At 44.0% G+C, this 12,128-nt stretch overlaps 1 protein-coding gene across 1 annotated transcript in view; it reads right to left on the bottom strand.

Moving 5' to 3' along the window:
* The window catches only part of FYB2 (FYN binding protein 2), a 122,484-nt gene that overhangs the window by 92,387 nt on the left and 17,969 nt on the right, over positions 1-12,128 (bottom strand). The window contains exons 2-3 of the mRNA XM_032303005.1: positions 1,782-1,814; positions 908-1,649 (exon numbers count right to left, since the gene is read on the bottom strand). Coding sequence (XP_032158896.1) covers positions 908-1,649; positions 1,782-1,814 — 775 coding nt within the window. The remainder of the gene's footprint in view (positions 1-907; positions 1,650-1,781; positions 1,815-12,128) is intronic.

Raw genomic sequence — 12,128 nt, 5'->3', positions numbered from 1 at the left:
AAACTAAAGCAACATAAAGAGACAGAGACTCAGGGGGGTGGGGTGGTTATTTTAGCTGGCGACTTACAAATTCCACTCATGACAGGTGACCCTCAGCAGAGGCCACGATGAAGTGAGGGAGAGAGATATCAAAGACCTGGGGAAAACATGTGCCAGGCAGAGTGATCAGCAAGTACAAAGGTCCTGGGGTGGAACTAGCTTGGTTTATCTAAGGAAAAGCAAGAAGGCCAATGTGATAGAGAGGGTAAGAGAGGTAGGAAGGGCCAAATGGCATCAGCTGGTGTAAGATAGCTTGGGTTGAATTTGAGCAGGGCGGGTGGTGTGATCTAATTTGTGCTTTAGAGGATCACTGTGACTGCCAGGAGGAGAATAAGGTAGGAAGGGGCAAGAGGCTGGAAGCAAAGAAACCAGCTGCACCACTGTGGTCCAGGTAAGAGATGACAGCGGTATAGATAGGACAGAGGGCAGAAATGGACCAAAGCGGAGGGATACAGAACATATTTTGGTGGTAGAACCAGGAGCTTGCTGATGGAGTGGATGCAAAAAGTGAGGGGGAGAGAGGAATAGAGCATGGCTCCTAGGTGTTTGGCCTGAGCAACTAGGAGGATGGCTGTGCTGTTTACCAAGCTGGGGCAGATTGGTGATACATCTGATTTATAGGACAGCAGAACAGGCTGTACGAAATAGACTGCCCAAGTTCATTCATGTTGTGAGAATTGGAGCTAGGATTCAAACCCAAGCTTGCCCAAATTGCCTTTCAATAGAATTCCAGGAGAGTAAGCACTTTACCCAAACCTGCCCTGGCATTTGGAGCAAAATTCACCCAGATCATACATGACCATTAGCAGGGTCTAAATTAGAAGAATGTAGTGGCCCCTCCCATGGGACCACAGGGAGTACATCTCACCTGGGGCTTGACTGGAAAGTTCACTCTCATAGACAAGCTGGCAGGAGCCCCTCACTGGGCTCTTCTCAGGAAGAGGGTTTTCTAGGCTCTTCTTGCCATGTTGAAAAAGTAGAAAAGTGGGATCTTCAGGAAAGGTAAGTGATTCTCTTTGAGCCACTAAATGCCTCTGGGAAGGCAAGGTCTGTGTTCCTTTTATTTCCAGCATTATCCTGGGCTCCTTTGGAAGAAGCCCTCTGCTTTTCTGCTCCTCCGCGTGGCAGATCCTGCAAGCACACCTGGCAAGGAGAGAGGCTGAAGACGACTCACTTTTCTGAGATGAAAACTTCTCCCAGTTCCAGAGCTTATCTTTGAAGCTTTCATTCACTGTGACTCTCCTCTTGTTGGTTATCTCAGCATTTGACGGGTTCCTGTCTAACAGTGGAGAACTTTTCTGGGAATTTACTGCAGGACCAGAGGACATTTCCAGAGGTCCTGGGGAATTCGAACATTTCTGAATCTCACTTCTCTGGGCCAGCTTCGTTTCCTGGTCTTTAAGAAGCTGGGATTCAGCACTAGAACATAGTGGGAGCAAACTGTGGTTGGATGAGAGGGATTTCCCATTGGCCAAAATTCTTGTTGACTGTGTGTTTCCAATGTTACCCTTTTGAGAAACACCTGCTGAGAATTTAATAGGTCCTGGAGGCAATGGCATGTCAAACTTTTGAAATTTGGCTCGAAGTTCCTTGAAGTTTCTTAACCCTTCCTAAAGCATCAGAGAAAACAAACAAACAAAAAAAAATGTCTCATTATTCTAGGAAAAAACCGGTGTGGTTAGCTGACGTCACTGTGCATGTAAGGGGTTCTCAACGCGGGTACAACACCATCCATCCCTCACCCGGTAGGTGCTGTCGGCTGGTGATGCAATGGCCTATGTAAGATACAACAAAAATAAACACTTCTGATATGTTTAACTTCTTCACAACATGTAACAAATACTTATAAAAAATACTTATATACTTATAAATATTGATCATTGCAGATAAATCCCGTGATAAAATTTTTGGTGGTGACTTGTTGCCTACACAAGTAAGCTCTACACAAGGAAGAGCATGGAGGACATTAGGAGAAGGAAAGGAAAAGTGAAGTGAGGGAAATCAGAGGGAGAGACAAACCATGAGAGACTGTGGACTCTGAAAAACACACTGAGGGTCTTAGAGGGAAGGGGGGGTGGGGGATGGGTAAGCCCAGTGATGGGCATTAAGGAGGGCACGGATTGCATGGAGCACTGGGTGTTATATGCAAACAATGAATCACAGAACACTACATCAAAAACGAATGATGTATTGTATGGTGACTAACATACATTACTATACAATATTACACTATACACATATATATATTACAATAATATACAATAATACACTAATACATTTATTTTTTTAATTTTGTTGTAACATAACAACAAAATTAAAAAAATAAATGTATTAGTATCTTTAAAAAAAGTAAGTTCTAACCCTCTTAGTACAGCATTCAAAGTTCTTCATCATCTTGTGGAGTTCTGGTCTCCAACCACAGCCCAACACAACTACTCTTAAACCAAACAGGATTATTTACCATTTTCTAGGAATCTGTATTCTCCACCAACCTGACTTTGCTTAAGTGTTCTTACTTCACAAAATGCACCCTCTGTCTCCTTGTTGTTTGGTTTCTTGCAACTTTGGTGCCCACCTTTCTCCATGCAGATTTTCCCAGGGGTTGATAGGTAGAGCTAACTTTTTCCCTGTCTCCTCATGCTTCCATAGCTCTATATAACTTGGCTGTTGAATTTAACTTTGGAACTAGACAAATACCGACTCTGTTCTTTATCCTCTAGGCAAATACTCTGGGAAATATGATAATACCTCTCAGTATAGTCTCATGATAAAAAGTTAGGGCTAATATACGTAAAGTGTCCATCACAATGCCAGTAAGCCCATGATGAACTAGAGCTATTTTGAAAAGGCCAGCTGATCCTTTTTTGTATTTTTGACTCCCCTTGGGAGAGTGTGCTCTACCTTCAAAATTTAGTATGAATTCAGTAATGGAAAATGGTGGTAGGAATAGCAGCCCAACCCTTGGGGCTGAGGAAGGATGTGCTCGGACTTACACAGGGAGTTGGTGGTCTGGGCAAGTAGGATTGTGCCTGACTCCTGCTCAGAGCTGCTCCTGCTGCTCCCCTTTTCTCTTACTAGGTCTGATTTAGTTTTGTTAGCACATTTTGTCATCTTTCGTCTCCCCAGGAGCTAGGCAGGGGTGGAGGTAGGGTGTGAGAGGACAGCTAATGGAGCCATTTTGAAGAGCCATGTCTTCTCCTGGTCATCTTACAGGGCTGAGTTTCATGTAGACAGACAATCCACACCAGTCACTTCTCATTTTGTCATCTGAGGGAATGCCGGGTGACCTTTTCTCACCGTGTTTACAGTTGACTCACACCTGCCTTCTGAAGATCCAGGGAGGGAGGGAAATTGAAGAAGCATGAGGCAGGTGTCTGGGAGCTGTCTTATATGCTCTCTCTCCCAGTCCGCCTGCCTGCCCTCCCTCCCTCCAACACACACACACACACACACACACACACACACACACACACACACATACACACACATGCATTCTAGTATTTTTCCCTCCATGAATAGCTAAGTCTTGATTTCTTGCATGTATTTCAACCAGAGGTCAAATTAATTCAACTATCCTTTCTCTCCCCTGATGTGAGGGAAGCCAGCATTGGGCACGGAAGCAGGAGATCCAAGCATGAGGCTCTGTTTCCCCATTTTCTAGTTATGTGCCTTGGGCAATTCACTTTACTTCCCTGAGCCTTGTTTTCCTCACTATAAAATGGGACCATTCTAACCATTCAAGGTTATTATAAGGATCAAGGAAAGAGCTATGCATACCTCAGTGTCCATACTTTTAAAACTGTGGTTAAGTTGCACATAATCTAAAATTCACCATCTTGACCATTTTATGCATACAATTCAGTGGTGTTAAGGGCACTCACATTGTTGCAAATATCCAGAAAACATTTTGTCTTGCAAAAAAAAAAACCTCGACAGCCATTACACAATAATTCTCCACTCTTCCTACCATCTACCGCCAGCAACCACTGTTCTACTTTCTGTCTCTATGTTTTTTTTAAAGATTCTATTTATTTATTTGACAGAGAGAGAGAGAGAGACAGCAAGAAAGGGAATACAAGCAGAGGGAGTGGGAGAGGGAGAAGCAGACTCCCACTGAGTAGGGAGCCCGATGTGGGGCTCAATCCCAGGACCCTGGGATCATGACCTGAACTGAAGGTAGTGGCTTAACAACTGAGCCACCCAGGTACCCCTCTGCCTCTATGATTCTGACTACTCCAAGTACCTCATATAAATGGAATCATACAATAATTATCTTTATGTGTCTGGCTTATTTTTCATAGGATACTGTCCTCAAGTTTCATTCATGTTGTAGCATGTGGCAAAATTTTCTCCTTTTTAAGGCTGAATAATAGTATTTGTATATATTTACCTATATTTCTATTAGATCTATCTATCTAATCTACCACAATTTGCTTATTCATTCATCTGTTGGTGGAGGCTTGTCTTGCTTCCACCTTTTAGGTACTTTAAATAACACTCTTATGAAGATGGATATGCAAATCTTTCTTTGAAACCCTGCTTCCAATGCTTTTGGGTGTTTGCCCAGAAGTAGAATTACTGAGTCATATGGTAATTCCATGTTCATTTTTTTTGAGCAACCACCATACTGTTTCCCATAACAGCTGTACCATCTCACATTACTCCTACATGGTATTCCTATGTATTCCGACATAGTACATAGTATTCCAACTGCTCTACCTTCTCATAACATAGTATTTTTACAGCAGCCATCACAAAGGTGTGATGTGGTCAGCAGTTAATATTTTTAAGGGAATGTAAGGATGATTGAAAGGAATATAATGATGGTAAGGTCATTTAGCCAAATGAACCATTCAGGTGCCCCACAGATGTCAGCTCTTAAGGAGCCCACTAGCCTGTCTCCTCTTCATGCCATGGTCCCTGCCTCTGAGTCCTCCTCATGCATTGCAATGACCCATGGTCTCCTCGTTGTCTGTCTGCTTCTACTCTGCGTCCCTCCAATCCACCACTTCCCCAGCTATTAGCAAAGTGGATAAAAAAACATACGTCTGATCAGGTATGTCCCTTGTTCGAAGTTCTTCAGTGTGGCTTCCCCAAAGCTTTCACATCAATAAACTATTTTGCTTACACATAATGCCCTTCCAAATCCCAACTCTGTTCATTTTGGCCATGATAGCTGGTCCTTCCCCAACATGCTTTCTTCCTTCTGACCTCATTGAATTAGCCATGTTCTCCCACCCATTCTGCTTTTTCATGCCTGGGCTTTTGAGTGTACTATTTCTTCTGCCTGGAAAGCCCATCTCTCTCCCAAATTCTGGAATTAGCACTTTCCTGCTTATTCACAGTTTAACTCACGTCACCTCAAAGTGTTCATTGGTTTCCCGCTATGTGTAGGTATGAGGGCTACCACGATTAGGTGTTCCTGAACTTCCAGAGCTAGTGGAACGAAGGAGAAGACACAACCTGATCACTTTCCTATAGGAGAGGCAGTTATCAGACACACAGTGTGACATCTGTGAGAACATGGAGAACGGGTTATGATGCCAGTGGGGGTGCAAAGAAGGTTCCCTAAGGATGACTCAGCTGTAAGAGGCAGGCAAGTGAAGGTGGCAGGAAAGGTGACCCCAACATCAAGAAGAGCCGAAACAGATGAGGCAGTTTGAAGCAGCATGGTGTAGACCAGAATAAGCAAGCCCATGTTGCTGAAGCCCCAGTGTTTGGAGTGGAAGGCTGGAGAAGAAAGTCAAGGGCAAGTCTTCATAAAGTAATTGAGCTTAATCGTCAGAGGTGATGCAGAGCTACTGATGAGTTTGACACAGGGCTAGGGCAGACTTTGGCTTACACTTCATGCATTTTAGAGACCAGGAACACATTAGGAGACAACTCGAAGGGCCAAGTACAAATGATGAAAGATGGGACTTGGGCAGTGTTGGCAGGAATGGAGAAGAGAAATGTGCAGGGGGTGGTATGAGCCAGACCCAGAGAGGGGAGGGAGGACTCCAGGATGATCCCCGGGTTTCTAAATTGGGAGAGAAGATGGATGTTGGTACCTGAAACTAAGCCTAAGGACAGAAAGAAGATAAAAGTACTGGGGAAAGATGATCAGCCCAGTTCTGGATGTGGTTTACCTTCTTAGGGAAGCCATCTAACAGATAGTTAGTTATGTATGGAATCTTTGGGGGGTTAGAAATTTAAATTGGTAGTTATTCATTTCTTGGTGAGCACGAAGCTTAAAAATATGAACCCTGGAGTCCAGCTGCCTAAGTGTAAATTCCAATCCTGCCGTTAATTGTCTTTAGGACACTGAGCAAGTGACCTAACATCTCTGCATTTGTTGCCTTCTCTGGGATAGTAATTATACCCTACCTCATAGGGTTGTTGTGGTAGGTAGAATGATGGCCCCTTAAAGAAGGCCACATCCTAATCCCTGAAATCTGTTAATGTCACCTTGTAAGCCAGAAGGGACTCTGTGGGCATAATTAAGCGAAGAATCTTCAGATGGGGAGATGATCCTGGACGACCTGGGTCGGCCCAATATAATCAGAAGGGTCCTTATAAGTGGGATGCAAGAGAGAAGGAGGTGGGTCAGTGAAACAGAGATGAGGGAATGGGGGTTGAACATGCTGTGTGCTGCTTTGGAAGATGGAGGAAGGGTCCAGAAGCCATAATGCAGGTAACCTCCAGGAGCTGGAAAAGGCAAGGAAACAGATTCTTCCCTAGAGCCCCCAGAAGGAATGCTGTCCTGTCAATGTCTTGATTTTAGACATCTGGCTTCTGCAACTGTAGGATGATAACCTTGTTCTGTTTTAAACTACTCAATTTGTGGTCACTTGGTACAGCAGAACAATGCTGGCAATGAATACAACTGTTAGGATTCAGTTATTAAGTACACATAAAGCAATCAGAAGGCAATAATAGGTGCCCACTAAATTTTAACTCTCGCTATTCTAGGTGGTTGTCGAGACCACAGGGCTAGATGGGATCACTTAGGAGAATCGGTCCTGGCATCAGAGCCAAGGGACAATAGCAGAGGGCAAGAAAAAAGTCTGAGCAGACACAAAGAGGTCGGAGTTAATCAAGAGAATAAGAGATGGGGTGGACAGTATTAATGAGAAATGAGTGCCCAGCAGTGGTATAGCAGAGAGGTTCTAAGAAGATAAAGATGGAGGGGCGCCTGGGTGGCTCAGATGGTTAGGCGTCTGCCTTTGGCTCAGGTCCTGATCCCAGGGTCCTGGGATCGAGCCCCACATCAGGCTCCCAGCTGGACAGGGAGTCCACTTCTCCCTCTCTCTCCCTACTGTTCGCCCTGCTTGTGCTCTCTGACTCTCTCTGTCAAATAAATAAAATCTTAAAAAAAAAAAAAAGGAATATAAAGATGGAAAGATGTCTGGCGGACTTGGTCAAGATGGAAACCATTACAGGGACATCACCAAAGAATGTCACTGCAGCAGCCAAAGTGCAGGGAGCCCCCAGAAGTGATGGGAGGGGAGGGGAAAATAAATGACTGACTTTTTTGCTTTTAGGAAGCTGGCATGACCAAAGAAAGAGAGGGAATAATTAGAATGGGATTCGGGGTCAATGGAATGTTTTAATTAATTTTTCTTTCTAGTGAATCTTCCTCTAAGCCAGATCCTGGAATGCTAAGAACTACACTTCCCAGGAGCTCTTTTGGCTAGAACTCTGCCAAGCAGAGGCATCCAGGGAGGAGTGGGGGGTGAGCGGTAGAGGGGATTGTGGCTCACAGGAGAGCAGATCTCGGGAAAGCAGCTAGAGAGGCTCCTGTGTTGGGCAGAGGGCAGCAGCCCAAATGTGTTCCTACTGGAATAATCCCACAAAGACGCGAGACTTCTCCCTTACCCACAGCATATGAGCTCCTCCCCAGCCCCTCTGGAAATTCCTAAAATAACCTATCATAAACCCCTTTCTGCTCAAACTGGCAACACCAGATTTGGCTGTCTCCAACAAAAAACACTGAACAATACATTCTGGTTTTTCCTCATAGCACCTATCAGGCCCCGACCTACAGCTCATCTCCCTCCACAGGTTGTAAGCTCCCAGAGGACAGGAGCCTTGTCAGGACTGTTCAGTGCCTTAGCACTAGGGCCTGGAAGCATATTTGGCCCATAGTAGGTGCTCAGTAAAAATTTGGTGAAAGAATGAATCCTTGACAGACAATCCTTCAGTATGGGGACAGTGCCTTATTTATCTTCGTACCCCCATTACTAGCGCTGGGCCTCACAAAATGTTTGGTGAATTAATTGGTGAATGAACACTTAAAAAATTAGCAGGTTTATGTAATTCATGAGCTGTAACTACACAGAATTTTTTTGTTTTGTTTTGTTTTGTTTGTGTGTGTTTTTTTTAGCTAAGGGCAGCTTAGAAGGCTCACAGAAACAAATTCTCCAGTTGCTGTAATGTCAGAAGATGACCCTGAAAATAGCCCTGAAGACAGCACGGGCACTTGAGATCTAGACTGGGAGCACTTCAAATAAATACCTCATCAGGGAGGCAAAGGCCAAAACAATCTCAGAGATGTTGTGGGAACAACGGAGATAAAAGATAGGGGTGTCCTCTAAACACAAAGGGTTTATCTCTTTGATATGGAAATTGACCAAGGAGGTAGCAACCAGCCAAGAGTACAAAGATAATGCTATTTTAGACACATCAGGAGGCTAGTGTGAGACAGTTACAAGCCTGAATGTCGGTTCTTTAAATGCAGTATTATTATATTTACATGAATATATTTAGCCCAACTAGGGGACAAGACTCCTTCAGACACATGTCTCTCATTCAATATTTATTTTAAACAAATCTAAGAAACTATAACAAAAGTAGGCATTTATGTCTAGTACACACACACACACACACACACTTAATATGACGTTACCATGTGCCAGGCTCTATTCTAAGCACTTAACTCATTTAAGCCTTATGTCTAGCCCAATGTTTTCCTAAGATACAGACCAGAATATTGAGGCACTGAAAGCCCACAAAACCTGTCCAAGTTCACAGTCCGGAATGGTCAAAGCTGGGATTCAAACTCACACAATCTGGGTCCACAACCATGCTCTATTCTGGACTCCTTAAAGCCAAGAATTTGTTGTTGTCTTTAGAAATTTTTTTGCTAATTTTTTTTTTTTTAGAAACAAACTAATATTTGATCAAAAGAATATACATACTGTACTATTAGCTTCCTGGGAAGTCTTTTTCTACTTTGCCAGTTTCAGAGAATTGATAACTACACTTTTTCTCCTATCCCTATCATCCTTATTAAACGACTCTTCTGTATAATCTCTACAATAACCCTACAGAGCTATTGCTATTGCCCCATTTCACAGATGGGCAGATAGATACACAGAAATTGAGAAACTTTCCCTAGTTTACAGACTTAGAAGTTAGGAATCTGAATCCGAGTCTGTTTGGCTGTAGAACTGTTCTTCCCTCTTCTGCTAATATGCCTTATTTATGAATTAACCTCTAATTTACAATTCTTCTGTTATCTCAGAGACATTTCATAATCAACTTTGCCTATGTCACACTTACGTTAGAAATGATATAACAAATGTACCTCTATCATATTTCTTAACAAACAAATAATAATTCTAGGAACCAATCTGCATTTGCCTTTAAAACACTCTTTCCATAATAAATAAATAAATAAGCAAATCCAAAAAGTGATTGACTCTCTCAAGACATTTTGTTATTTATACAGAGATGAGCAAAACATTGGATCTAATGATGCATGGCTTTAATGGGATCTTAAAAATTTCTTAACGTTCTAGGACATCGTGACTGTGTGTCTTGCATTTTCAAGGTAGTTCTGACGTAACATAATTTAAAGGTGATATGAAGATGTAGAACCAGGCAACAAAATACAGTTCCGTGCTACACCCTTTCAAAATAGATCTGCAAATGAGAATCCCACGTTCTGACTCCAGGGTTCGAAAAGAGTACAGAAAGCTGCTACACGCTCCCTGGAGTTTCCTGTCTTGGCAGTCTCCATCATAAAATATACACAAAGTAAGTTCCAAAGAGAGAAGACACTGTTTTGATGCATTTTTCTTGATTTTAAGAAAAAAAAAGTGACTCATTTCTGAATGTCTGCAAATGGCTGAAGATTGCCTCCCGGGAGGGAGGGACAATGGCAGCCTCAATGGCCAGAGTTTACCATACACTGCACATTCTTCTGATAAGCAAATGAAAGAGCCTTAAGGAAAAATGCAGACTCAAAATCCAAAGCCCAGAGAAAGGCAGCAGAAGCTAAGAAATTAGGAGCGCAGAAAAAGAGGCAGTAATAGCTGTCAAACCTTTCCTAAGATGGAAAGAAAGAAAAGTCGATTAAGAATAGCATCTGAGTCATCCTTCATGAATAAAAGAGCTTCGATCCAACCTTCACCACTACAAGAGCTATAATGATGGCAAAACGGCCTATGTTCCTGGTACCAGTGATTAATTCCAAAGCCCCCAAGGAAGGGGTAGGAACAAGAGAGCAGAGAAGGACTGTCTGAATCTCCCACTCGCCCTCTGAACAAACTCAGGACAGAAACGTTAAAAGCTTCCATCGTAAAGGTGTAAGAATCAGTTATTTCGCACCCCATTTCCTATCAGGCCAAGTTAGTACTTTTCATCCTTCAGTTTACATATGGGCAGGAGTCCCAGCTCTGCCAGATGTGTGACTTCAAGCAAACTACTGAATCTCTCCGCATCTGTAAAATGGGACTAGTGATGCCCACCACCTGGGACTGTCAGGTTTCAGTTCTCAGGCCTCTCAAAGCCTCATGAGCGTCTGGCCCCCAACAGGTGTTCTTGGTAAGCCTGCTTCTCCTCTAGTGGTGACCTCCACCCTGCATGTCAGGAAGGAAAGAGCCAGAGCTCCCCGGGCTACCTGTAAAATCCCTCCTTGTCCAACTGTGATGATGCCCACTGCTGGCTTTCCGAGCAGCCCCCTGTGTCCTGCGTGGTCCTAATGAAACCACCAAGCCCCCCTCCCCACAACACCCCCTGCATCACTGTTAGAGCTGCCTGAAGCCCTCACTTCTTACTAGTGGGCACTGGTGAACCAAGGACTCCTGCTTCCCTAAAGCAACAGCCACCATGCCTCCCATCTCTGTTACCCTGGTCATCACCAGAAAGCCAAGTTAGTCCATTAACAAAGGGCCCCATCTCCCACAGGCCTCTTTAATGCCCCCAGTGAAGCCCATTTCTCACCCTTCCCTCACCTCCCAACACTTCCATGTAGCTGTCTGGAACTCAGTCAGTGGTTAGCAAAATTGCTAATGTTCTCCACCTCTTTGCTCTAACTCAAACTCACACCTCCCCTCAAGACCCAGCTTCCCCTGATGCTCTCCCAAGCATGGCTTTTGTCTTCTACACTCCTCTATCCCTGAGCCAGGGTGTTGGCTGGGAGGGGTGGTGAAGTGTTCTCTTAGCTCCTCGCTGTGGCTTCTGCATCATTTCCTCTTCACAGACACCAACTCCTACTAATGGTATACCCACCAACCCACTTCTCCCTGTTGAAGAGGTCTTTAATATTCCTGGCCACTATCCTTCATTTACTGAAGTTTTTAGTGCCCATTACACTCCTTTCCATCTAGTACCACTCCCAGAACAGTAGGCAGATTTAGAATCCATTTAGATAACCTTCCCAACTGGATGGCTTCATTCCTAATGATCTTGTCTCTCCCCATCTCAGCCGCCATTCAACATGCATCCATCTTAGTCTTTGTCATTACCGATAAGTGGACCATCTCCAGCACATCAAATTCAAGGACCCAACTCCTGGATCACCATCCTGTCTTTCACCCACTTGCCTCTTCTGGTACCCCGTCTCTAGAAGATCGCTGGTTCCACCCAATGAATCCCTGGGCCTCAATACTTCTTCCCTGGCTAGTCTCTGCTGTAGCCTAAAATGTCACCCTTCTCAGACCTCATTTGGTAATATTCTTAGGTCTGGCTGTGCCTTGGAATGTCCTGTGGATTTATGAACCTGCCCCCTTGAAGGAGAATCTCCGGGGAGTCCCTATTTCATGAATCACCTGGAGGACCTACTGTATGGTCAGCTGAGCACCTGGTCCAAGGAATCGATTGGG

Source organism: Mustela erminea, chromosome 10, assembly GCF_009829155.1.
Source record: "Mustela erminea isolate mMusErm1 chromosome 10, mMusErm1.Pri, whole genome shotgun sequence".
In the NCBI taxonomy this organism is placed as follows: domain Eukaryota; kingdom Metazoa; phylum Chordata; class Mammalia; order Carnivora; family Mustelidae; genus Mustela; species Mustela erminea.
The sequence above is the reverse complement of the archived record's forward strand: the minus strand, read 5'-3'. Positions and strand labels throughout refer to the sequence as shown.